Source organism: Phacochoerus africanus, chromosome 2, assembly GCF_016906955.1.
Source record: "Phacochoerus africanus isolate WHEZ1 chromosome 2, ROS_Pafr_v1, whole genome shotgun sequence".
Taxonomy (NCBI): Eukaryota; Metazoa; Chordata; class Mammalia; order Artiodactyla; family Suidae; genus Phacochoerus; species Phacochoerus africanus.
The window spans coordinates 207,941,790-207,966,216 of NC_062545.1; the positions used below are offsets into that span (position 1 = coordinate 207,941,790).

Sequence of the window (24,427 nt, forward strand, 5' to 3'; positions counted from 1 at the left end):
AGTTCAAAGGATATACAAATTTGTAAATTTAATAAAAGCTGTCAGACTGCCTTCTGAAGAAGCTGAACCAATTTACACTTCTTTCAGAAGTGTGTGTACATGGCTGTTCCCTACACCTCTGGCAGGTGTTATCAAATGACTGTCACTGACTTCAGTAATTATTACTACAATTTGTTTTTCTACTATGCCTTAAAGGCAACAAAATGTTAACACACTCTGAGTTCATACAGCAGTGGATTAGGTTTCATTATTCTAATATTCCTGATGATGATCTGGAGGGCCAAATATCCTGTACAACTTGCCTAGATTCATGTAGCTAATGGGGTCAAAATCAGGTGTGGAACCCAGGTCTTCTTATACCAAATCAGAACTTTCAGTAGCCAAATGAAGCAGTTGTAAAATTTGCTAGAAACTAACCTGCCCATTTAGCCAAATGCATGGCACCAAAAATAGCTTCACATTTTGTAATTATCAAGCACTAGAAAATTTATTTTATATATATATATATGTATATATAATATAGAAAATAGTAGAGCCAACCCTAGGTAAGACAGCAAAATTTAAAGTTTCCTCGCATTTCCATTCATGCTCCTTTGGAAGAACCAGGTGTGCAGAAAGCTCTATCACTTTTTCTTTTTAGGCCACCCTGTGGTATTTGGGGTTCCCGTGCCAGGGATCAGATCCTTTAACCCAACTGTGCTGGGCCAGGGATCAAACCTTCACCCTGGCAATGCAGAGATCCTGCTGATCCTGTTATGCCATAGTGGGAACTCCTCTATCACTTCTTAATACTGTCTCTGAAAGTAACTACGGGTGTCTGAAAGTCATTGCTCACCACAACCCAGATCCTTAATGCAGTGAGCGAGGCCAGGGATTGAACCTGCATCCTCATGGATACTAGTTGGCTTCATTTCCACTGAGCCATAGCAGGAGCTCCAAGATGCCAACCAATTTGATTCCTGGTAAAAGTGCTCTCCCTGGCTTGGGGAATGCTACCTTTTCTCAATCTCCTCACAAGGCAGAGAGAACAGTCTTCTTCTCTCATTTCTTCTCGTTAAACCACTAATCTCATCATGAGAACCTCACCCTCATGATCTCATCTAACTGCAATTACCTCCCAAAGGCTCTGTCATCAAATACCATCATGTTGGGGGTTAGGGGTTCAACAGGGAATTTTAGGGGGACACAATTTAGTCCATAGCCGCATGTGATGAACTGGTGAGGCTCCAGCTTCCCAGCCTTAGCTCAGGAATGATTGATGATAACACAACCCATCCCTGCCCCAGGTTTGAACAGAAACTAAAATACACATCCTCTCAATACTCCTCTCCCCAGTTGCCTTCTCTTATTTTTTTATTCACAAATTCACATTCACATTATTCATATTCACAAACATCCATGGAACACCTTTTGTGAAACTTACACTGTTTTCTAGGTGCCAGGAAGAGCACTGGGAAAAAAAAAAACAAAAAAACAAAAATTCGATTTGATAGAGTTTACTTTCTCCTAGGGAGAGAGAGATAAATGACAAATAAACATTTAATGCTGAAAGGTGACAGGTCCTAAGAGAAAGAAGGAAGCAGCCTTAGCTGCCAGAGCGAATGAGAATGCTACGTGGAAGAGTGTGGTTCACTGGCCACACACTTTACTTACAAGGAGTTAAACCCTCTGTCCCTTCTTTACCTCTAGACCTCTCTGCCTCATACTTCCTGATGTGTATACAATTTTCTTTGTCTTTTAGCACTTTTGACATTATTTGGAATGGTATTTAACAAAAAGAATACTTGCTATTATTTATTGAGGTCTTACTATGTGCTATGCCCTATGCTAAACTGTCTCCTTTGATTTATTCATGAATCCTCATAATGTCTAACCGTATGAGGCAGACATTACTATTGTCTCCATTTTTTCAGATGAGGAAATTATACACAAAGAGTTTAATTAACCTGTCCTCGAGCACAGAATTCAACAACACTATTTGTAAGTGACCAAGTCAGGCTTTGAACCCAGATAACATGTGTGCTTAATCAGAGTGGCCAATGCTCATATATTTATGAATTTAGGGTAAAGTTCATTTCATTTGTAAATTGAAATATAATCATATACTGTAAAATTCAGCCTTTTAGGCTGAAAACTATTCAGTAGTTTTTTAGTATATTCACAAAGTTGTGAGACCAAAACCACTATCTAGTTCCAGAATAATTTCATATTAGAAATCTAGTAGCAATCACCACCACACCCCAACATCTTCTTTTCCTAGCTCCTGGCAACCATTAATCTACCTTCTGTGTCTATTGATTTGTCTATTCTGGATATATCATAGGAATAAAATTATACAATATGTGGTCTTTTGTGTCTGGTCTCTTTCACTTGGCATGATGTTTTTAGGATTCATCCATTTTATAGCATGCATTATTACTACATTCTTTTTCATGGCTGAATAATATTCCATTGTATGGAGATTCCACTTTCATTTATCTGTTTATCAGTTGATAGACATTTGGATTTCTGGCTGTTATGAATCATGCTGCTATAAACATTCCTGTAGAAGTTTTTGTATGGACATGATGTTTTCAATTCTCAGGTATAATATACCTAAAATGGACTCTGTGTTTAACTTTTTGAAGAACTGTTGAACTGTTTTCAAAACAGCTGCACCATTTTGCATTTTCACCTGCAGTTGTATGTGGGTTCCAAGTTCTCCACATCCTAGCCAACACTTGCTATTATCTCTCTTTCTGATTATCATCATTCTAGTTGGTGTGAAGTGATATCTCAATGCTACATATTTTTAAAAATTGTAATTGTGGCAAATACACAATATAAAATTTACCATCTTAATCATTTTTAAGTGTACAGTTCAGTGGCATTAAATACATTCACAGTGTTGTGCTACCATTAACAATATTTATCCAAAGAACTCTTTTCATCTTGCAAAACAAAAACTCTCCACCTGTTAAAACAACAGCTTCACATTCCTGTCTCCCCTCAGCCACTGGCCCTATTTTCTGTCCCTATGGGTTTGACCAGTTTCAGTACCTTAAATAAGCAGAATCATATTGTATTTTTCCTTTTGCGACTGGCTTCTTCCTCTAAGCATAATGTCGTCAGGTTTATCTATGTTGTAGCACGTGTTGAATGTGGCCTTAATTTACATTCCCTGATGACTAATGATGTCCATGTGCCTGTGTTCACTTGCACATTTTCTGTGGAGAAGTCTGTTCAAATCCTTTCGCTGTCCATAATTTGATGACTACTCTAGACTAAATACCACTTTTTGAATTGTCTGCAACATAGCTTTACGTATTTCCTCATTTTTTTCCCTCTAGAGTTCATACAATGAGGTGTATCACTTAATCACAACCTTTGGGCTAATAGAGGCTCAGTAATAATCACTGTTCATAATAACTGGAAGCCCTGACCCAATCCTGAGGTGCCTTCTGGCTTAACATTTTTAAAATGTTATGTTAATTAGAAATGCAAATAATTTTAGAACTTAAATGTGTTTTAATCAGTCTGACTCAAAATTAATAATGGTTATAGAGTCTAATTAACATCTCGTTCCTTTTATTCCTCATTTCAATCCATCTTGTACATTGCTGCCTTACTAATTTTCACCAGTGTAAATCTGGTCCTGTCACTCCCCAGCTCAAAAGCTTCTATGGCTCCCCATTGCCAACAAAATTAAATACGATCTTCTCCTGTAATTTAGCCCTTTCCATTTTTTGCTTTGACTGAAGAAATCAGTAAGACATATCTTTTACATTGCATAAGCAACAAGAAGACATATACATAAGCAAACACATACTTAAGCAGAAACAAATCTTTCACAAAAATTTCCTACCCTTACAGCATACAATGTATTATGATATCAAAAAAAAATTAAGTACGTAACGAGACTCACTAAATTGATTTTTAAAACTAAAGTTTAGAAAACACAGTTCGGCAGTGTGGCTGATCATGGCATAATTCTTCAGGGTTTAGCAAAACCTCCTCCAGTGATTTCTAAGCCTAGGTGCACATTCGAATCACTTAGAGAACTAAAATATATGCATATTTTTTTAAAAAAGCACAACCTAACATAGACCTTCATTCTTGAAAATTTTCATTCACAAGGTCTGGTAAGGAGCCCAGAAACCTGTGTTTTTATTAAAAGGTCCCCAATTAATTCAGTTGTGTGGCCAGATTTGAGAACAACTGCTTTCACCATGTACTAACTGCCTTTCCCCATCCCAAATAAATACTTATTGCTTCCTGCACATTCTTTCTTCTCACATTTATTTTCCTCCACCTGGAAATCCCTCTGCCTGTTGTCATCTTTCTAGGCCCATCTCAAACACCACTTCCTAGTTATTTCTTGAACCAGAACAGTCTCATTTCCTTGGATTTCCCACAAGTCCTTCTTCTCTTTTGGGGGGGAGAGGCATACCCATAGCAGGTTGAAATTCCGGGTCAATGATCACTGCAGCAACCTGAACCACGGTGACCTGAGCCACAGCAGTGACAACGCTGGATCCTTAACTTGCTGAGCCACCAGGGAACTCTTCTACGAACTTTCTTTGGGCTTCGTTGATGGCGCTTCTCTTGCCCCATCTCACTGAGTTGATCTTCGTACTACATTGTAAGCAAATGCATTATAATTACCTCTCAGTGGGAATACAATGGCTACTCAAAGTCAGGATTTGGTAATTTTACTTAAATTGGAGTTGAAATGGAAGCTTTCATCTTGGGGTCAAGCTAGGTAGAGACTTTAAGCATCAATGGACTCTGCTGTATTTTCATGTGATATTATGAGCATAAATAAAGGTGAGTGTTAAGCCTTTCTGCATGTGATATTTATGCTATCTGGCTTTTGATTAGCTTTCCTGAATCACACTGTTCATCACAGTCTCAGCAGGAAAACACAATGACCAAGTGCAATTACCCAAATCCAAAATAAACTGAAACTCCCCCCATCTTTTTTCTTTTTGGCCACACCTATAGCAAGTGGAAGTTCCTGGGCCAGAGACTGAAACTGCGTCAGAGCAGTGACCCAAGCCTCGGCAGCAACCCTCTGTGCCACAAAAGAACTCCTTTTCATTTTCTTCCAGTCTTTTTTGGGGGGGCTGGGGCAGGGGAGGAGTGCACCTCCTACAGCACCGCCTAGCCTGGAAGTTCCTAGGCTAGGAGTACAATTGGAGCTGCAGCTGCAGGCCTATGTCATAGCTGCAGCAATACCTGCATCTGCGACCTATATCACTGCTGGATCCTTAACCCACTGATTGAACTTGCATCCTCATGGATACTAGTCAAGTTCTTAACCCACTGAGACAAAACAGGAACCCTCTCTTCCCATCTTTTTTGATGTTAGGTTCCCTTATGAGTTCCTAGTCTCTGTGACTGGAAGTTTCCAGGTCATGTCTTTGAGCTCGAAGCAAATGAAATACCCTAAGTGTTTTGTTCCCATCAGATCTGGCTGTGCATGTTCTGAGCACTATTACAATATTATGTTTTCCATTTTGCATGGGTATAAATTAAAGAACAGAAAGGATTTGATTAGCTCAAGATCCCAGAGTGACTGGCAATGATGGGAATAAAGACTTGCTCCCCAGATTCCTGGTCCAGTTCACCCTGCACCAAACCACAGGTATGCTGCCTTTCTGCTGATGAGGCCACACAGAGCTCCTTGGAGGGGATACCCATTAGAATGGAGAGGATGAAGGCTCACAGGGAGGCTTCCAGAGAGCCATTTGGAGAATCAGAGTAAGGACCAATGGTGTCCTGGAAGCTTGAGTGAGCATTTCTCAATGCGGTTTACAAAATATGTGGTTAGCAAATACTTAATGGGGTCTTGGGATACTTATTTTAAATGTCAAGCTACTTTTCATGTCAAGCAGTTCTGCATGTCTCTTACTCTGAATGCAACGCAAACAAAATGACTGTATAATATTTTTAAAAGGACACTGTCATTTGAATTTTTAAGAAATGCCAGATATCTAAAATGACACCAATGAAGAAGCAGAAGTGGTGGTAGGGATCAAGTTCTAGAAGTTGAAATGAACATTTGAAATGACTGCAAATTCCAGCCTCCAGATAATTCTTGGAAGAGGTTAAATCACTGAGGACTCTCATCATATATCCAAAGCCCTATGGTCATCGGTCTCACAGTGGATTCTCTGGTTGGTGAATCTTATCCCATCTTGCATTATAGACTTAATTAATTAATTAATTAATTAATTTACTGCTTTCTTTAGAGCTGTAACTGCAGCATATGGAGATTCCCAGGCTAGGGGTTGAATCGGACCTACAGTTGCCACAGCAATGCAGGATCCAAGCCACGTCTGTGACCTATACCACAGCTCATGCCAATGCTGGATCCTTAACCCGCTGATCAAGACCAGGGATTGAACCTGCAACCTCATGGTTATAGTTGGATTCGTTTCTGCTGTGCCACAGCAGGAACTCCAAATCTTTGAGTCTTCCTTAATTTACACTGAAGGTTTTGACTGAATATACAAGTTCTGTCCAGCCTCTTGCTCCCATTTTAAGCCTTCCCACTATTTCCCTTCCCTCAGGACACACCAACAGCACTAAACTTTAAATTCCTTCCTTACCTGAGGACCTTTGCAGGTATTGTTTTCTGTGCTTAGGGGGGACTTCCCACTAATATTTACTAGGTTTGTTGGATTCTAATCTCAGCAGACTATCACCTCCTCAGGGAAGGCTTCACCATCCAATACAATGTTTTACTCCACAGTTAAGCACCACCAACACCTCATTCTGCATCACAGCACCCTATTTTATTATCATTAAAGCATTTTTCACGGTTTGAACTCATATTTGTTAACCTGTGTCTCTTCCATAAGAGTAAATCCAGGAAAAGTAGATGACTTTCCACCCTAGTCATGGCTTTTATCTTCAGCACCTAGTGTAGTGCATGACAATCTAGGAAGTGCTAAATATGTATGTGTTGAGTAAATGAAATACCCATCAATGACGTCACTGGGGGAAATGCCACTTCAATCCATGGATGGCTCTAAGAAATTGCTTAATAATGATCTTTGGAATGACTTCAGCAAGTGCATTAGGTAATATCCCCCAAATGTCAGCTGGCCACATAGTAAACATTAGCCAGGCTTCTCATTCACCCAGGAAGATGAACTTGGAGTTTGCATAAGCCTTGGGGGGTCAGCTTCCTATCAGACAATCTCTTATGTACAGGCAGTAGAGGAAGGAGGGCAGGTGCCCTGGCTTCAGGGAGCAGCAGGACCCTAGCACTCTGTGCCTACTGCAGACAGCAGAAGAGCTCTGATGAGAAGCAGAGGAAATTACAGTTGTCGGGACTTGTGGTCACGAGGGCATGTGTTGCATTTGCAAGGTCATCATGGGATAATTCAGGGTGTAACTTGCACATTCTGCTGCTGAAAGGGAGATTTTTTTTTTTTCCTACCACATCCGACACATGGTTTGCCAGAGGAAGGGCATGAGATCCGCGGCACTGATGAGCTGGCTTGGTGTTTTTAGGCCACAACTCCACTAAACCAATGACTCCCTTCTGACTCCTCCAAAGGAGCCAACAGAATGTATTCATTACCAAGTGTGAACAGCAATCACACAAAGCCACCAGATTGCTTTTGCCTGCCATGCCAAAAAGCACTTCTCAAACAACAACAACAACAAAATCTTAAATAATAACACTGTCAATGCTTATTATACTTAAAATCCTTAACCATTTCTAAGCTAGAAATAAATCCAAGTTTTATTTCTCCTTTATTGATCTGGAAATTAAAAGAGAATGAAAAACCATAATGTCAAACTGCATTTGGAAAAGTGCATAGTGTACTTAATATGTATAATGTAGATAGAGGGTCAAAAAATTGCTCAGTCCTGTTTGCTGGCTGAGGGGGTGCATTTGAAGGCTATGTCACTAAGTGACTGGGACTTCCCCAAAGTCCTTGGTGATGTAAGAGTCAGAGGGCAGGAGACCATATGGTCAATTAGTACACATGCCCATTAGTGGACTAAAGAGTGACATAGGAATTGGTAGCTTGGGCTATAATTCTACGTTTCCTGTTTTGTTGTTGTGCCTGTGGTCTTTTTCAAGTTACTTACTCTCTTGAGCTCTAATTTCTTTATCTGTCAAATAGAAATGATAACTACCTCAAGGGGTTTTAAGAAAATGAAATGACACAATCTGAGTAAAGTGCCTCATAGGTATTCAGTAAATGTTAGCTCCTTTTTTGCTGGTTCCCAGAAGATCCAGTGGCTCAGCTGGAGGTAAACAGAGCCAGCCCTAGGTAAACCATCTTGTAAACTCAACCTTTGGCCTTTTTTACACCTTGCCTAAAGCCCTACAGCATTCTAACCTCATCGACTTTATCGGAAATGGCCATCAGTCTCATACTTGTTGACTGATGGACTCCCGTATAGATTACTTCCTGTATTTTATTTGGCTACAAAACCACACTATGTTTGAAAGGGTTTAACTTGGTAACTTGGGGAGAGATTCACTACTTTTAACTAGATCCCTGCATTTTTTAGGTTAAAAAAAATTGAGCCATAGTTCTACAGAAAGGAACAGCATTAATCCAGCAAAATAATAAATGTCTTCACTTACATAAGACAAATTAGAGGAGATAGATGGCTTATGATATTTTAGTCACATGTGTAGGGTAAGAATTAGGCCTTAAAAATTAACTAATTAACTTCGTTTTTAAAGTATTCTCAGGGTCAGTGCTAAACATTTTTATATGGATGAAATAAGAAGTATGTGGTGGATGAACCACATATTGGGTAGGAGAGGGGTGACTTGGTGTGTAAACACAGAGAACACAGGTGATGAGAAAAGATTCCTAAGTGGGGCTCTCCTCAACACAGTATCAATTATCCATATAACTCAGAAGAAAAGGAGTTCCCGTCGTGGCGCAGTGGTTAACGAATCCGACTAGGAACCATGAGGTTTCGGGTTTGATCCCTGGCCTTGCTCAGTGGGTTAACGATCCGGCGTTGCCATGAGCTGTGGTGTAGGTTGCAGACGCGGCTTGGATCCCAAGTTGCTGTGGCTCTGGCGTAGGCCAGTGGCTACAGCTCCAATTCGACCCCTAGCCTGGGAACCTCCATATGCCGCGGGAGAGGCCCAAAGAAATAGCAAAAAGACAAAAAAAAAAAAGAAGAAGAAAAGAGGCCTTAACAACTATAGCAGATGACACAACTACATGAGACAAGCAGGATCAATACAGCATGCAATTAAAACAAAGCCAAAGAAAGTGACTAGACCCATTGTCTAAATGACCAGACACAACTGGAGTTGAAACTTATCACATGCACATGTAAAACTCAAACATGTGATGAGAGGATTTTACTTCCTATGGAAATATGCTTTTCATCTGAAACTATTTCATGTCTAATTAGAACTTTGTTTTCATTGATTATTTTATTAAATATCTTTTTTCATTTATGTGCCTGTCACTCTATCAGGATGGTAGAGAACTGAGAAAAATGTGTGATCAATAGTCTCTGCCCTCAAAGAGCTTACTTTCTCCTTAAGGAGATAAGATAGACACATAATAAAACAACCATAAATGCACAACAGCACGTGATTAGGTGATAAATCAGTCATCCAAACTATAAATGCTGCAGGAGCTCAGGAGACAGAAAGATAGCCATATAAATAAACGAAGACTCCAGGAAGGATATAGCATCTGATCAGATCCTTGAAAAATGGGTGGAACTTAAAATTGGAGCCAAGATGCAATCTTTGCTTTAACACTTACATGCTATGTGTCCTTAGGCAAGAAGTTTAAAGTTTCATCCAGACAATAGGGATAAGAATGCCTAACTCCATGCAAATGCTGGGAAGATTCAATAACATATATATCAAGAAAATAATGAAAAACTTAACATATAGGATGCAACTAGAGCACATGCTCTATATAAACTAAGTAAATTTTTAACTATAATTTTAAATGATCATAATACAGTTATGTCTCTTTCTCTGAGTGGTTTCTAATGACCTTTGGAAGTTGGTAGAAATAAGTTGGCAGGAATATGCATAGGTAAAGAGAAAGTAAAACATTCAGTTGGAAATCAAAAGAAAAATGTAGAAATGATCACACGTGTCTGCCAGGAAGCCTATCTGACTAGAGCTGCAGGTTCACTGTATAGAAATGGTGAGTCGTTCATTCATTCAATATAAATTTATTGAGCAACTACTAGGTACTAGGTACAGTATTTGATACAATGTAACAGCTGAATAAAGGTCAGCCTTGAAAAGCAAACATTACAATTTGTCTTTCCATGGTAGAAAACAGGGTGAGATGGAAGATTTATTTATTTAGCTGCTTATTATGAAAGGGAGAGATATATAATAAAAATAGAATTGAAAAAGCCAAAATATGGCAGCAAAATATGGGAGTGGAAGGTGGACATAAGGAGTAAGTATAATTGAAAAACTGTCACAATAGTTAACATAAAAGAATGGTGGTCACCTGAATGAAGTGAGAATGGATGGCATGAAGAGGAATACATGAAAACAACTTCCGTTTGATTTATTAAATGGCTTGATTTAGGAACCAAAGGCAAAAAAAAAAAGATTCAAAGATGAATATCAGCTTTGCCCTTCAGGGAAAAGAAGAATAGTAAAGGCAGAAAAAGTAAAACTGGGAAAAGTAATTTGGAAGTGTTGTTGTTGGGTTTCAGTGTTAGGTTAAACTGAAGGTGAAGATAAACTATTTATTGAACATTCAGTTAGAAAGATCCACTTAGGAGAAAAGGGAACCCTCCTACGCTGATGGTAGGAATGTAAGTTGGTACAGCCACTATAGGGAACAGTACTGAGGTTCCTCAGAAACCTAAGGATAGAGGTAGCATATGATCCAGCAATCCCACTCCTGGCATATACCCAGACAAAACAACAATTCTAACAGATACATGTAAGTAGCAGCACTATTCACAATAGCCCAGATGAATGGATAAAGAAGATGTGGAGCACATACAATAGAATACTACTGAGCCATAAAAAGAATGAAATAACACCACTTGCAGTAACATGGATACAACTAAAGATTATCATACTAAGTGAAGTAATCAGCAGGGGAAAGACAAATACTATATGATATCATAAGTGGAATCTAAAATATGACACTAGAACCTATCTATGAAAACAGAAAAAGACTCACAGACAAGGAGAATAGATTTGTGGTTGCTAAGGGGGAGTGGTTTGGGGGAAGGATGGAGTGGGAGGTTGGGCTTAGTAGATGTAAGCTATTATAGATTGAGGGGATAACAAGGTCCTATTGTACAGAGCACAGAGAACTATATTCAATGTTCTATGATAAACCATAATGAAAAAGAATAGTTTTTAAAAGTGTGTGTGTATATATATATATATCTGAACTGTATCCCTTTGCTGTGCAGCAGAAATTAACATTGTAAATCAACTGTATTTCAATTAAAAAAAAGAAAGAATCACTTAGACATTTTAAGGAAAGGAACTAGACTTGGGGGGAAATAGAGTATCTATAGAGATCAGGTTGGAACTAAGATGGTTCAAACACTGAAGAAGACCATAAGAAAGAGAGAGGAGAAAAAGTGGGAGTTTCCACCTTTGGGGCAACTTTCACACTGTGTGTTGGGGGGAGCAAGGCATATGAAGGAGTGGGGAGAAACTGTGAGGCAGGAAAGGAAGAAGCCACGATAGGAGAGTGTCAAAGAAACCACTAGAAGAATTTTGGGAAGAAGTGGATCAATAGCAAATGTATCTGACAGTCAAAGGGAATGAGGGTTGGGTAGATGTTGCTGTATTTATGCACAAAACGATTAATTGATAACTATAAAATAATGAGAATTAAAAAAAAACTTAAGGTAGAACAATTTTAAAATACCTTGGTATAACAAACACAGATCTAGTGTTTTCAAATTTCTGACATATTAATCCTCAGAGTTGGAATATAAGAAACTGAAATTCCTGAAAATTCCCAAGTCACAAGTTATTCTGTATTTTTTATAACACTTATGTATTATTAAATATTAATGAGTGACCATAATCATAAACAGTGAATCATTTTTCTGATAGGGTTAGAGGCTTTCTGCAAAAAAAAATTAATAATAAATACATGGCTTATTCATATTATGAATTAATATATTGTGAGATTATATATTTAAATAACATGTAAAAATTAATTCTACCCAATAAGGACATTTGATGATAGAAAACACTAAACAAGGGAAACATTAACATAATAACATAAAGTCCAAAATAAGCACACCAAAATTTTTAAGATCAAACCACAAATACTTAATATTTAAAATTTTTAAGATCAAACCACAAATACTTAATATTTAACTTCTGTTAAAACAAAAATTTAAAACTTAGAAAACATTTGTTGCCTTATCTGATCTTATAGTCTTGATCTTTGTTTCATGATTAAGCTTACACTGGTAGAAAAATTTCTTTAATTTAGTATTAATGTTGGTCAAATTGTTAATTGAGTCTGAAAACATGTTCAAGCTGAGCATTAGTGTTTATGTTGTTACACGTAAATTCATTTTTTTCCTAATGATGAACATATTTTCTTTGCTCTGATTTTGGTTTTAATATTGAAATTGAGGCATTCCCATCGTGGCTCGTGGTTAACAAATCCGCCTAGGAACCATGAGGTTGCGGGTTCAATTCCTGGCTTTGCTCAGTGGGTTAAGGATCTGGTGTTGCCATGAGCTGTGATGTAGGTCGAAAACGCGGCTCGTACCTGGCGTTTCTGTGGCTGTGGTGTAGGCCAGTGGCTATAGCTCCAATTTGACTGCTAGCCTGGGAACCTCCATATGCCACGGGTGCAGCCCTGAAAAGACAAAAGACAAAACAAAACAAAAAAACAAATATTGAATTGAGTTGTTTTAAGTTCAAACTTTTTTCTCCTAACAACATATTTTTTTCTTTTGGTATTTCTTGGTTAAAACATTTACAGAAAACTATAGCCCATTGTGAATATTTTGGGAAGTACTTGAATAATGTAATATTCAGGATCTTTCAGCAACATTCCACACTACACATAATCACGTGATGAAATGATCAATTTAAGGACTACTTGGTTTCCAAAACATGTTATTTCTTGCATTTATTTAAAACAGTAATATCTCTATATGAACGTTCCCAGGCTAGGGGTCCAATCGTAGCTGTAGCTCCTGGCCTCCACCACAGCCACAGTAACGCAGGATCTGAGCCATCTCTTCGACCTACACCACAGCTCATGGCAACGCTTGATCCTTAATCCACTGAGCAAGGCCAGGGATCGAACCCTGTGTCCTCAAGAATGCTAGTCAGATTCATTTCCACCGAGCCACGATGGGAACTACAAACTGCTCAGTTTTAATTCTTACAAATTTATAATACTTTCACCAATTTCTGAAAAAAAAATGTTCTCAAGATTTGGAAAAAATATACCAATTTGATGGAAAATAAGAAGAAGGAACTCTGACATGGAAAAACAGCAGAGACATGCCAATTCTCTGTAATGTTTAGGAAGCTTTAAACTGCAATTAATAGAAAGGCAAGTTCAAAATTATATCACATAACAAACAGTCCCAGGCCACTTGGGGTTAGTTATTTTGGTAAGTCAGTAATAGCATCTACAGCTCAGGTGTTTTCTACCTTCCTACTTTGCCATCCCAGGTGTGTCACAATCTTAGTCGCAAGATGAAGCCAGTTGTTTCAGGTATCACATTCTCAGGTATTAACATTCGGAGCAGAAAAGGGACAATTACTTCCTTGCCAGTATTTTTTTTTGGGGGGGGGTGTCTTTTTGCCTTTTCTAGGGTTGCTCCTGCAGCATATGGAGGTTCCCAGGCTAGGGGTCGAATCGGAGCTGTAGCCACCGGCCTATGCCAGAGCCACATCAACACGGGATCCGAGCCACATCTGCGACCTACGCCACAGCTCACAACAACGCCAGATCCTTAACCCATTGAGCAAGGCCAGGGATCAAACCTGCAACCTCATGGTTCCTAGTCAGATTCGTTAACCACTATGCCACAAAGGGAACTCCTTCCTTGTCAGTATTTTTTTAAGGAGTCTCCCTCCAATGACTTCCTCTCATCCTTCATTGGCCAGAAGGAAGTAACATGCCCATCCTTAAACCAAACATAGCAAAGGCTTAGTACAATCAAGTATAACCTGAAGCATGGAAAAAGAGAAAATAGCCTTTGTGCTTGCCAGGGATTCTCAAACTGTTTAGTCTCCTGACCTCTTAAAAATTACTGAAGGTTATACAGAGTTTTTGTGTATGTGGGCAATCACTTATTGATATTTACTGTAACAAATTTAAATTCTAAAAAAATTTAGTTATTAAATCATCAAAAATAACAATAATAAACCCATGATTTGTTACTCCACCATTGTCAGCAGAATGATGGTTCGGAATACTGGCCTATATCCTAATCCCTAGAACCTGTGGATATGTTGCATATGATTAAATTCAGGATTTTGTGATGGATAGGTTACCCTGGATTATTTAGATGGGCCCAATGTAATCACAAGAGTAGTTTTGGGGGTTTTTTTGCTTTTTTTTTTTTTTTTTTTTTAGGGCCACACCCGTGGCATAGGTAGGTTCCCAGGCTAGGGGTCCAATCGGAGCTACAGCTGCCTACACCACAGCCACAGCAACCAGATCTGAGTCTCACCTGCGACCTATACCACAGGTCATGGCAACGCCGGATCCCTTAACCCACGGCTCGAACCCACAACCTCATGGCTCCTAGTTGGATCCATTTCTGCTGTGCCACTAAGGGAACTCCACAGGGGTGGTTATAAGTGAAAGTAGGATGCAGTGTCAGAGTGATTTAGTGCAAGAAAAGACACGTCTGGCCCATATAAGCTTTAAAAATGGAAGGAGGCCATGAGCTCAGGAATCTGGGTGGTCTCTAGAAGCTGGTAAGGGAATGAATTTTCTCCTCAGGTTTTCAGAAAGTAAAGCAGGGATACAGATACCTAGCTTTTAGTGTAGAGAGACCCATTTTGGACTTCTGACCTCCAGAATTTTAAAAGAAATTCATGCTGTTTTGAGCCACTAAATGTATGGTAATTTGCTATATCTGCAACAGGAAATACACACATTTTGAAATGCAAATTAACTACGTTTTCCAAAACAACAGTGAGAAATGTAGCATTTACACCTTTGGGCAAATATCTTTAATGCCTAATATAACAAAAGGTAGATGGGTTTTTGTATCTGCTTCTACAGTCAGTCTGTTGAGACATCACAAGTCACATTGTCTCTGGAAAACTCTACACTCATGAAAGAATGTAAGAAAGGCAAATAATTTCTCAGTATTACACTAAAAATAGTTTTGACTTCATGGCCCCCCTAAAAGGGTCCTGAGGACCCCCAAGGGTGCCAGGCCTACACTTTGAGGATCCCTGGTGCTGGAACTCAAGAGCTTTGCTCCATCCCCCAAAAGAACAGGTATGGAACTTTTTCCCTATTTCTAAGTGAACTTGTCTGGCTCTAAGGTAGGTCATCAACAATACAGTGTAATGATTTTAACATTTCTTTCTTAATTCAAACAATATTTCTAAGTTTATTTTGTGCCTGGTACTGTTTTATGGGCTGAAGCTATATAAGTGAACAAGGTGGATAAAGCCCCTGCCCCAGTGGAGGTCACATTTCAGTTGGAAGGAAAACAATAAGCACATAAGAGAACTTCAGATATTGCCAAGGGATATAAAGAAAATGAGTAATGGGAAAAAAGAGTTAGGGGGTATTTAGAGTGGTAGGCATAGCTATTTTAATTAGAGTTTGAAGAGGAGAAGTTAGAGCTGAGAGGTGAGAAATGAGGAACCGATGGAAAATGTGGGAGAATATTCCAGGTAGAGAGAAGGCGTGGTGGTGGTGGGAGGCGGGGTAGGGAGAGTAAAGAACTTGGCAAGACAAAGGAACAGAAAAAAGTTAGCATGACTTTAGCATAGTCCATGAGGGGAATGAAAAATGGAGGGGAAAAAAAGAAACCAGTTGAAAGGGTCAGGCAGGTGTAGATCAGTAAGGTCTTGTGGGATACAAGAAGGACTTAAGATTTTGTTCCAATTGCCATACAAACCCACTAGAGGAAATAAGACACTATGGAATTCTCTTACACACTTTGCTTCCGTAAATTCTTCCACCTTCTCCAAGGGCTGCTCTTCAGCCCAACACATTCCCCATCCTTATCCTGATGACGTTCCAGAAAGGCATCGGACCCCAAATAGACACATCTTGCCTCGTATAAAATGTTTGTATGCTAACATCAAAAACAGACAGATCTGGAACCAATCAGGGGAATGTAAATTACAGGTTGCTTGATGTGGAGTAACTTCTGCCTGTTGGCCAGTGTAGGTGCACAGCCAAAAATGCAGTGTGAATACAATTGTTTGGCAATTGCTGGTCTGTCACTTGTCCAAAGCGGTAAGTGTGTGAATGGATTTGTATGGGTAATGACTCTGAAATTAGCAACTAGTTTTTCTCATCTCTCCATGATACAGGAAAACACATTGGAACTTGGCTCCTTTCTGGAGAATTCATGTGATGATCCTCAGTTGCTCAGAATGCACATTTGGTCATCATTATCCCTTGTGTAATCAGTTTCTACAAACTACAGGATGATGTTACAGTTATGTTTACAGAATAAGAGAACTTGCTCCACACCTTAATCAAATCATTTAAAGATGAGCCTTCTTAGATAACATGCATTTATATATATGGCTAGTGATTAGTTATCTAGTCTATCCTTTGATTTATCCTATAGTGAGAGAAGTAACCTGACTCCCACCAGAAACCTCCAGATGAACCATGTGCCAAGATATTTACTGTGTAACATTGTAGAAGTGTTCACCAGACAAACCTTTCCATGACAAGGTGATGTAGAGAATTCACAAAAGCAGAAGTGCCTTCAAATCTGCTCTGAAAGGGCCTAAAATAGTCAGATTTTGGAACCAATCAGTACAAAGAATTGCAGGTGCGGTGGCCCCCGTTAAAAAGCTGGATCTACGTAAATAATAAGCCTAATCACATTTTCAGAACAGCTGTGGCTAGTTGGGCCGCTTAGTCTCTCGTTAGTCACGGCTCCTGAAAAATTTTTAATTATTGTGAAAATTCATATTAAACTTAAGCCCAGACCGTGCATCAAAGAAAATAAAACTACGTAATTCCAAAGCTGCATATTTTCCAGAGGAATTTGATTCTGACCTCTGAATGCAATTGGGCAGTCTCTTCCTCTACTTCGGGGAAGAGAGCAAGCAAGGAGGGATGATTTTCTCTTCTCAGTGGAAACCGGTAACCAGACCTGCTGTCCTGCCAAGCCAAGTGTTCGCCTCCGCCGATTCTGATTTTCAAGTGTTCAGGGAATATGCTCGAAACCTGTGCCTGCCTTCCCTGTCAGATAAGCAGAAAGTTTGCTCAGGCTATGATAAATCTGCACAACGCAGAGATGTTTTTGGCACAAAGTGTACGTTAGGAAGATGATGGTGATTAAACCCCCCCCCCCCCCGCACCCGGCAACCGCCCCCAATTCTTGCGGCCGGGTTTTGCCTGCATTTAAGAAATGTCTTTCAGCTGCGGGCGTGTGTGCGCGCAGAGCCTGCAGCTTGCATTTTTGCATCTCCGAGGCAGGGCGACTCAGGCGGGCCGGCTGAGTGTCACCCATAGACGTGACTGGCCTTCCCCCGCGGGCACCGCAGAGGCAGCAGCCTCGTTCCACTTCCCCGGCGTCTCCAGCCGGAGGCCCGCGGCCCAGACCAGGGAAGGAAGCCCTCGCCGCAAGCCGGCGTCCGGGCCGGCACAAAACACGCCGCCACTAAAAAACTTTTTCCCCCCCAGCCGCGCGCAACTTTTGGCCTTTTCGCCCAGCACGTTCTCGTCCCGATTTTCTGGCCCCTGGGGTCCCCCGCCCCCGGTTCCCTCACCTTCTCCCCGACAGCGAGCAGGGACCCGGACTGATCCGGGTGCGGGGCAGCACGACGGGCACGAAGGAGGAGGGGAAGGGGAAAGGAGGAGGGGGCGGCGGCGGCGGCTCGCGAGTAGGAACTGGTCAAAGGGGACCGAGACCGGCGACTGCCCGAAAAGAAAAGCGACGCCGAGGTTCGCAGCAGTCGAAATAAAGTTCGCGCCCTTTCCTCGGCGTTTCCCTGCCCAGTCGTCTCTGCCCCCCACGCCCCACTGCTTTTTGACAGCTGGGCCCTAGCGGACACCTCCACCTCCACGCCGGCACCCCCCAGGGGGCCCCAAAGTTGTTTTTCCATCCCCAGAAAGAGAAGCGGAAAAAAAAAAAGTAACAGGGCGCGGGGTGTGCAGTGCGGGGGGGAGGGAGAAATATACATCCTCCTTCATGAACCCCTAGAAATCTAAGGACAAACAATCCAACTAACCTACTTTTATTTTGCAAAAGGGGAGCAACATTGTAATCACGACAGTTTTGCAGAGAAAGGAGAAACTTGTGGGGCTTGCAAATCCGCCCGAGGTCACCTCGCCCGCCGGTTCCCCCTCCCACCCCCCCAACAGCCTCCTCCCTGGACAATCCGTTCCTTTTTTTTTTTGTCCCGAGGAGCCGGGGGAACTCAGTAGGCTCCGACTTGGGGAGCGAGGGCGACCCTGGGCGCGGGTGTAAATCAGTCACCTGAGCGCAGAGGGGCCGCGGCGAGGGCGCGCGCGGGCGGGCGGGCGGAGAGAGGCGGAGGCGGCGAGAGCGGCCGCCCGGAGGAAATCGGGAGGGGGAGGGAAAGAAAGGCCGAGACAGAAGGAGCGAGAGGCGGCCGAGGGGCTGGTCCAGGCGCGGCCGCTAAGAGGAGACCAAGAGGCGGGGGCTGCACTTGACAACCAGCATGCCGAGATGGTAAGAAGTTTCCACCCTCCTTTCCTTTTTATTCTAGACTTCGGAAGAAAGGAGCCCCTCGCCCTCGCGCCTCTGGGGCCGCCCGGGGGCCGTGTTTTCCTCCAGTCCAGTGGCGGGAGGTGGAGGGGGGCGCTGGGTAGGGCGGGCGGGAGCGGATAGCCCCAGTCCACCCGGGCCCCTGCTGTGCTCTCGAAATCGCCCCTCAACTTGGCCCGAGTGGCGCAGGAGAACTCCAGGTGGGAGGGCGTGTGTGCGTGCGGGCTCGGGGGGCTCGGGAAGGTCGCTCCTCTGGCGGTCGGGGGGCAAGGTGAGCGGCAGGCGAGCGGGCGGCTCCAGGGAGTTGGGACGGGCCGGGAGGAAGGCGGGGGCTGATGGAGCGCTGGAAGGAGCTTGGGGCGGAGAGGAACGCGATTTAGACCCACGGTAACTTTTAAAACTTGCCCGCGAGTGCGGGACCGGCGACTGGGCGTGGGCACCGGGGCGCGCTGGTGCGCTGCGCGGGGAGGACACCGCCATAGAGCCCCCAGCACCTCTGCCTTCCCCTCCTCCTCGCCCTCCCGTTCGGGAACCCTTCCTTTGTAAATGAAAATTTAGGAAGTGCTCCTGGAGGTTTTTGAAGAATGTGCAAAACGCTGGGCAGGAAAATCAACCTTAAAGAGAGATTTTGTGGTGCAGTTCGGCAGGAGCCAATTTGTGTTACTTACACGTTGACTTCAGGGTGGCATTTGGGGCCCTGGGAGGGGGGCAGGATTAAAATAAAAACAAGAAAAAAAAGCTGAGGTGAAATTCCCTGTAAAGTGAAGCTGAGATGAAATTAAAAAAAAAAAAAAAAGTTCCAAGTGGAAGTGGTGGAGGAGATGGGAAGGCGTTGCGAAGCGAGATTCCAGCACAGCCCCTGTGCCCGAAGCGGCTTCTCTGCAGCGAGGCAGCGGCCAATTAGTTCGCCTGGTGCTGAGCGCTCGTTCTGTCCGCTTTCGGGGAAATGATTTGTTAGAAATAGGGCTGGACCACTCCCCTCCTTTTAGTTTGCTTCCACCGTTTGCTGCCATTGTTACCCCACTTGGGGATCTGATATACTGTGTTCCGCATGTAGTTGGACTGTGTAAGAAAAAGGCAGATAGCGGGTTGGCATTCTTTTTCTTTTCCCTTCCCCCTAATGTGACATCTCTTGTTTCAGTGATCAAAGTCACGACTGGAGTGTAGGAGATGCGACTGTCAAATGCAGGCACAAAAAAAAAAAAAAAAAAAAAAGTGAGCCCAAGACTGTGGTTACAGTAACGCTGACAGAAATTAAAGTGGTTTTGAAAGCAGCGTGCGATTTATGGTGGTTCCCATTTACCCTAGAGTCAAGCTGTTGTAAAAGTGATGTACAAAAGACATCATAGAATAATCCTATGTACCCAGGATTAAAGTGGCACAAAGTGGCCTGTTTTATTTTTTAATGTACTTCATGGACAGTTGCAGTGGTTGGAACCTGTATTTAAGTGGAGGCGTCATAACAAAATATTAAATATCTGTTTAGCACTTGAGTTTTTCTTCTAGCGGCATTTTACACAAGAAGAGTGTAAAAGCCAGTTGTAGGTATTCTTTTTCTTTCCTTTCCTCTTGGCCTAGATACTATTTATCTACACATCTATTCCCAAATACTAATCACTTTGAACAGTGGCTAAGCACATTTGTCACCCACTGCTTGGTATTTTGCAGTTTCAGATATTACTCTGCACACATACATTCTTTAAGTGGCGGAATTTATTTCTGGCACTGTTACTTAGTATATCTGATCTGCAGACTGTACTCAAGAGGAGTGAGACCCTGTACAAGTTAATGGAACTTCCTTTACCCTTTAGAATCACCCAAAAATCCCTTGTGAACTCTTATAGGGTATCTGTGTTTTATGTTATGTTTGTAGCTGCTTAACTTAAACCCTTCAGACTTAATGAAGTTCTTAACTGTAGCTGCTCTTCTCTTCTCGTTCCGGACAGAGTATTTAAAATCTAGATTGCTCATCACTTTACCAAAGTATGGGAGTATATTCACCTGAGGGAAGTGATACTGAACCTGACCGTGAACTCAGTTTGAATATCATGTGAGAATAGTATCAAGCTGTCTTCCCCCCCAACCCCCGCCCCCAGAATATTAGGTTAACTTGTTTGCTTGTAAAACTTTGGGGAAAAAACCAATCTCACGTGATTTTTAAAAAGTAAATAGGAAGAAAATATTAATAGCTGGCATACATTCCCAATACATGACTTTTTTCCTTCGACCTGAAATGTAAGATATCTGTCAGGCAGGGATATGTGATTACAAAAAGCAGCAGACAAAAGCAGAGCTGACTATTGCTATATTAAAATGTAAGTGTTACAGTTTGAATTTTCAAGTGAGAGTTTTTGAGTTCAGTGCTTTACATAACATTTTGTCCTAATCTTGCTTGCTGTCAGGGATGTTTCATGGTTGTGCAATTGCTGCAGTCAAGAATGCCAATTTGCATTCCAGGAGTGTCATTTGATTACTTTTATCTGCACAGCTCCAAGACCGGCCCAGACCTCTCGTTTCATCTTGCCATGTCACGAGTCAATGCTGTGTCGTCTTTTCAAAAATCTGCCTGATTTAGACAAGAAAGAAAAGTACTTTCATGTTGCAGCCGCAGTCCCCTGCTAACTTGTCAGCAGCAGGATATGATTCACTTGGGCCCAGAAGAATGGAACAGAGAGGCGGGTTAGGCGGTTCAATAAAGCCCACGGACAGGTAGTGTGTGACATCCCCAGAGAACCGCAGTTAATGAAGAACAGGTCTGCTTAGTTCTCCACACGCTGACCTGGTGCTGTCCCCACAGTTTTCTCATTTGATCTTTCCCAGCAAATTGATCTTTTCTTGTATTTTTTTGCCTTCCAAGTTAGTCCTTGTGGGACTGAAATTAGCAGAGCAACTTAAGTTGGATAATACAGCTGTTCAGAAAAGAAGAAATTGGACACTGGCTCAAAAAAGGGCGGGAGGTAGAGGGGGGAGCTTTTCTTTTTGTTGTTGTTCCTAGGGATATTTCTTATATTAAGGAAGTCCAAAATAGGTGATGACTTGAAGGTAGTGGTTCCTTTTAGTTTTAATTTTAGGGTTAAGGCTTTTCATTTTAAATGTTTCTTGAGTATTTGAAAGATGGTCCTAGTAAGTAGGAGGAGCTCGATTTAGCATTTTTCATATTCATTTGTTTGAAATGACTTGCCAGTCGACCGTCTTTTATGGCTGTTGTAAGGTAGACTAAATATCAATGGCATACTTGGACGAGGTTATTTATAGTCTTCTAAATAACTGAAATCCCAAAATATCCAATACTGAATAGCCAAAAAGATTAAACAATAAAAGTTATTACCATTGGTGTGTATAAATATTATGGTACATGGATGTGTTTTCTACATATTACCGTCAGCATCTTTTATGTAAACTCCTTATGCAAACTCCACAGATGACACTTAATGCAATGTGGTTTTTTTTTTGTTTTTTGTTTTTTTTTAAATTTTCAAGATCCTGAATTTAAATGCAGGTTTTTAGAACTGAGACCAGATCACAAGCTGGAATTTCTGTAGATAATCACACATGTTGTTAGTTTTTTGAGATTGAAATTAATTTTTAGCAGGATGGGTAAATTAAGTTGGGAATGCATGCGTATTTTAAACAGGTTAAAGTTTCACTGTAGAATTTTTATATAAAGCTTAGGTTCGAAGCAATTAATAGATTGTTAACTCATCTTGGACATAAGGAGCAGTGCTTTCTGAATTCCTCTGCAGCTGGTCTCATTTACCATCTACATCCTTACAAGACACAGTTGAAAAACATTTCTTGTGAAAGGGAGACAGCCTCCTCACATCTTTCCTGTTGGATGGGAATTAGATAGGATCATTGGTTAGTAAACTCCTCTCTGAAGAGCTAGAGGGAGCTTCATGATTTTATTAGATATACTTAAGGTTTTGAAAAAAATTACTCTGGCAATCAGAATGTTGCGGAAAAGAGTAGATAATGAATTCTGGCTCAGTGTTTAGGCTTGGAGGTGCTATTGTATTTTCTTTTTTTCCAGCTGTGGTAGAAGCAGCAGAACTTTCTACAAGAACAAATAGCTAAGATTTCTAGGGTTCTACCTTTCAGATGATCTGAAGATCAAGCAGAAAGCACCCAAGTGCATTTTAAATTTGTTTTGGTTTGCCGAGTATTGTTTGTATTTTTGTCAGCTGATGGAGTTCTGTTAAAGAGGCCAAGCTTCAAAGTTCAATTAAAATTAACTTCCTCCAACTCATTGAGAGGGGGGATATACCTAATTTCTGTTCATTCAGGACAGCCTCCTTTCTGAAGTAGTTCTCCACACAACTGCCATACTCTGGAGAGAAAACACCTTTAAAATAAATGCTTCATGATATGAGCATAAATAGTAAGCCATTTATAAAGCTGATCTATTAGGAATCAATAAATTAGTTAAATGTAAAGAAAAAGAGCTTAAGTGGTATTAAATTCAATATTTGTTTAATTTCACATTTTCCACTAAAATTTGTAAGTTTAAAGGGTCATTGATTATAATTGCTCATTAGTATTTATATGTTAGTTTTTAGTAGCATTACTTTGGACAAACTTATTTACCATTTAAGTAAATAATATAATCCGGTGAGATAAACTACTCAGATTTGTCTTTTTTAAATCTCCTGCATAGTAGCTCTCATTATGTTGCTAGCCAATAAAAGTCTTTTATTTGTTGCTTATTAGAACCCTCAGTACACTCAAGAGTTCAGCTATAATTTAATTTGGCTGTTCAAAGAGGCTCCCTTGTTTTAAAACATGTTCTCAGTATGCTTTTACCATTTATTGTGAAGCTACATTCTAACTTGTGCATATGCATAGAACAATTTTACAGATATATCATTTTTTAATATTTTGCGATAGTAGAGTCATAACTTTTTACATTTAAAAAAATCTCCCAACAATGTCTTTTTTTTTTTTTTGCTTTATTTTTCCCTTGACATTCTGGAGCATTTTTTTCTTGGTGATTTAAATATTGCTACTTTTACAATTTAAAATCATTTCCCCAAAGAAAATACCCTTCCCTTTAGATGCAGTGAATAAGGCATTGCAAAAAGAAAAAAAAATTCAATAATTAAGAATTCTAGTTGAGGACATTTCACTGTTACAAGTCATTTGAAATTATCAAAAAAAGTTTGCCTAGGACTTTACACATTGCTAACATGTTAAATTCAGTTTCCTTCCAAAACTGCTGGGAAGTTTTGCAATGCCTAGAAGGTGGCTTGAGAGTTTTGGTGGTATATTTGGATCAAATCACTGAAGTCTAGGACTTGACTGTAGACCTCTAAGATGAGTGTCAGGAATTCTTCTGCAGGGAAGGCAGAATGTGGAATTGCTAACTGAGTCACTGCATATGTATCTTACCAGTGAGAATCACATGAAGCTGGCCCTCTGGATACAGTATTTAATAGTTGTCAAAATGTACAGTATTGTCTTGGAACTTGTGGTTCATGAGTTCATAGTCTGCTTTTTTTGTGTTTAGTACAAAGATGTAACAACCCACACAAAACATTTTTCTCTTATTATGACCTTACATTTG

At 40.8% G+C, this 24,427-nt stretch overlaps 2 protein-coding genes across 7 annotated transcripts in view; one reads left to right on the top strand and one right to left on the bottom strand.

Annotated features, from left to right (window-relative positions):
* Positions 1-2,918: 2,918 nt before the first annotated feature.
* LOC125120812 (uncharacterized) lies at positions 2,919-18,241 on the bottom strand. The gene is made up of 3 exons (XM_047769229.1): positions 17,906-18,241; positions 17,190-17,375; positions 2,919-4,614 (listed from the first exon to the last, which is right to left on the bottom strand). Exons 1-3 carry the CDS (start codon positions 18,239-18,241, stop codon positions 4,453-4,455), a joined length of 684 nt encoding a protein of 227 aa, XP_047625185.1. The 3' UTR covers positions 2,919-4,452.
* Positions 18,242-18,628: 387 nt separating this feature from the next.
* BNC2 (basonuclin 2) overlaps positions 18,629-24,427 on the top strand; it is a 454,742-nt gene continuing 448,943 nt past the window's right edge. For all 6 annotated transcript variants that reach the window (XM_047767608.1, XM_047767609.1, XM_047767610.1 and 3 more), the window contains exon 1: positions 18,629-18,831. In XM_047767608.1, coding sequence (XP_047623564.1) covers positions 18,829-18,831 — 3 coding nt within the window. In that variant the 5' untranslated portion in view covers positions 18,629-18,828. The remainder of the gene's footprint in view (positions 18,832-24,427) is intronic.

Coding starts and splice junctions, on each gene's coding strand:
- LOC125120812 (XM_047769229.1), bottom strand. CDS start 18,241: ATGGAAAAACAACTTTGGGGCCCCCTGGGGGGTGCCGGCGTGGAGGTG. Junction 17,376..17,905: donor TGCTCGCTGTCGGGGAGAAG/GTGAGGGAACCG, acceptor CTTATCTGACAG/GGAAGGCAGGCACAGGTTTC. Junction 4,615..17,189: donor CTGCCCAATTGCATTCAGAG/GTCAGAATCAAA, acceptor CTTACAATGTAG/TACGAAGATCAACTCAGTGA.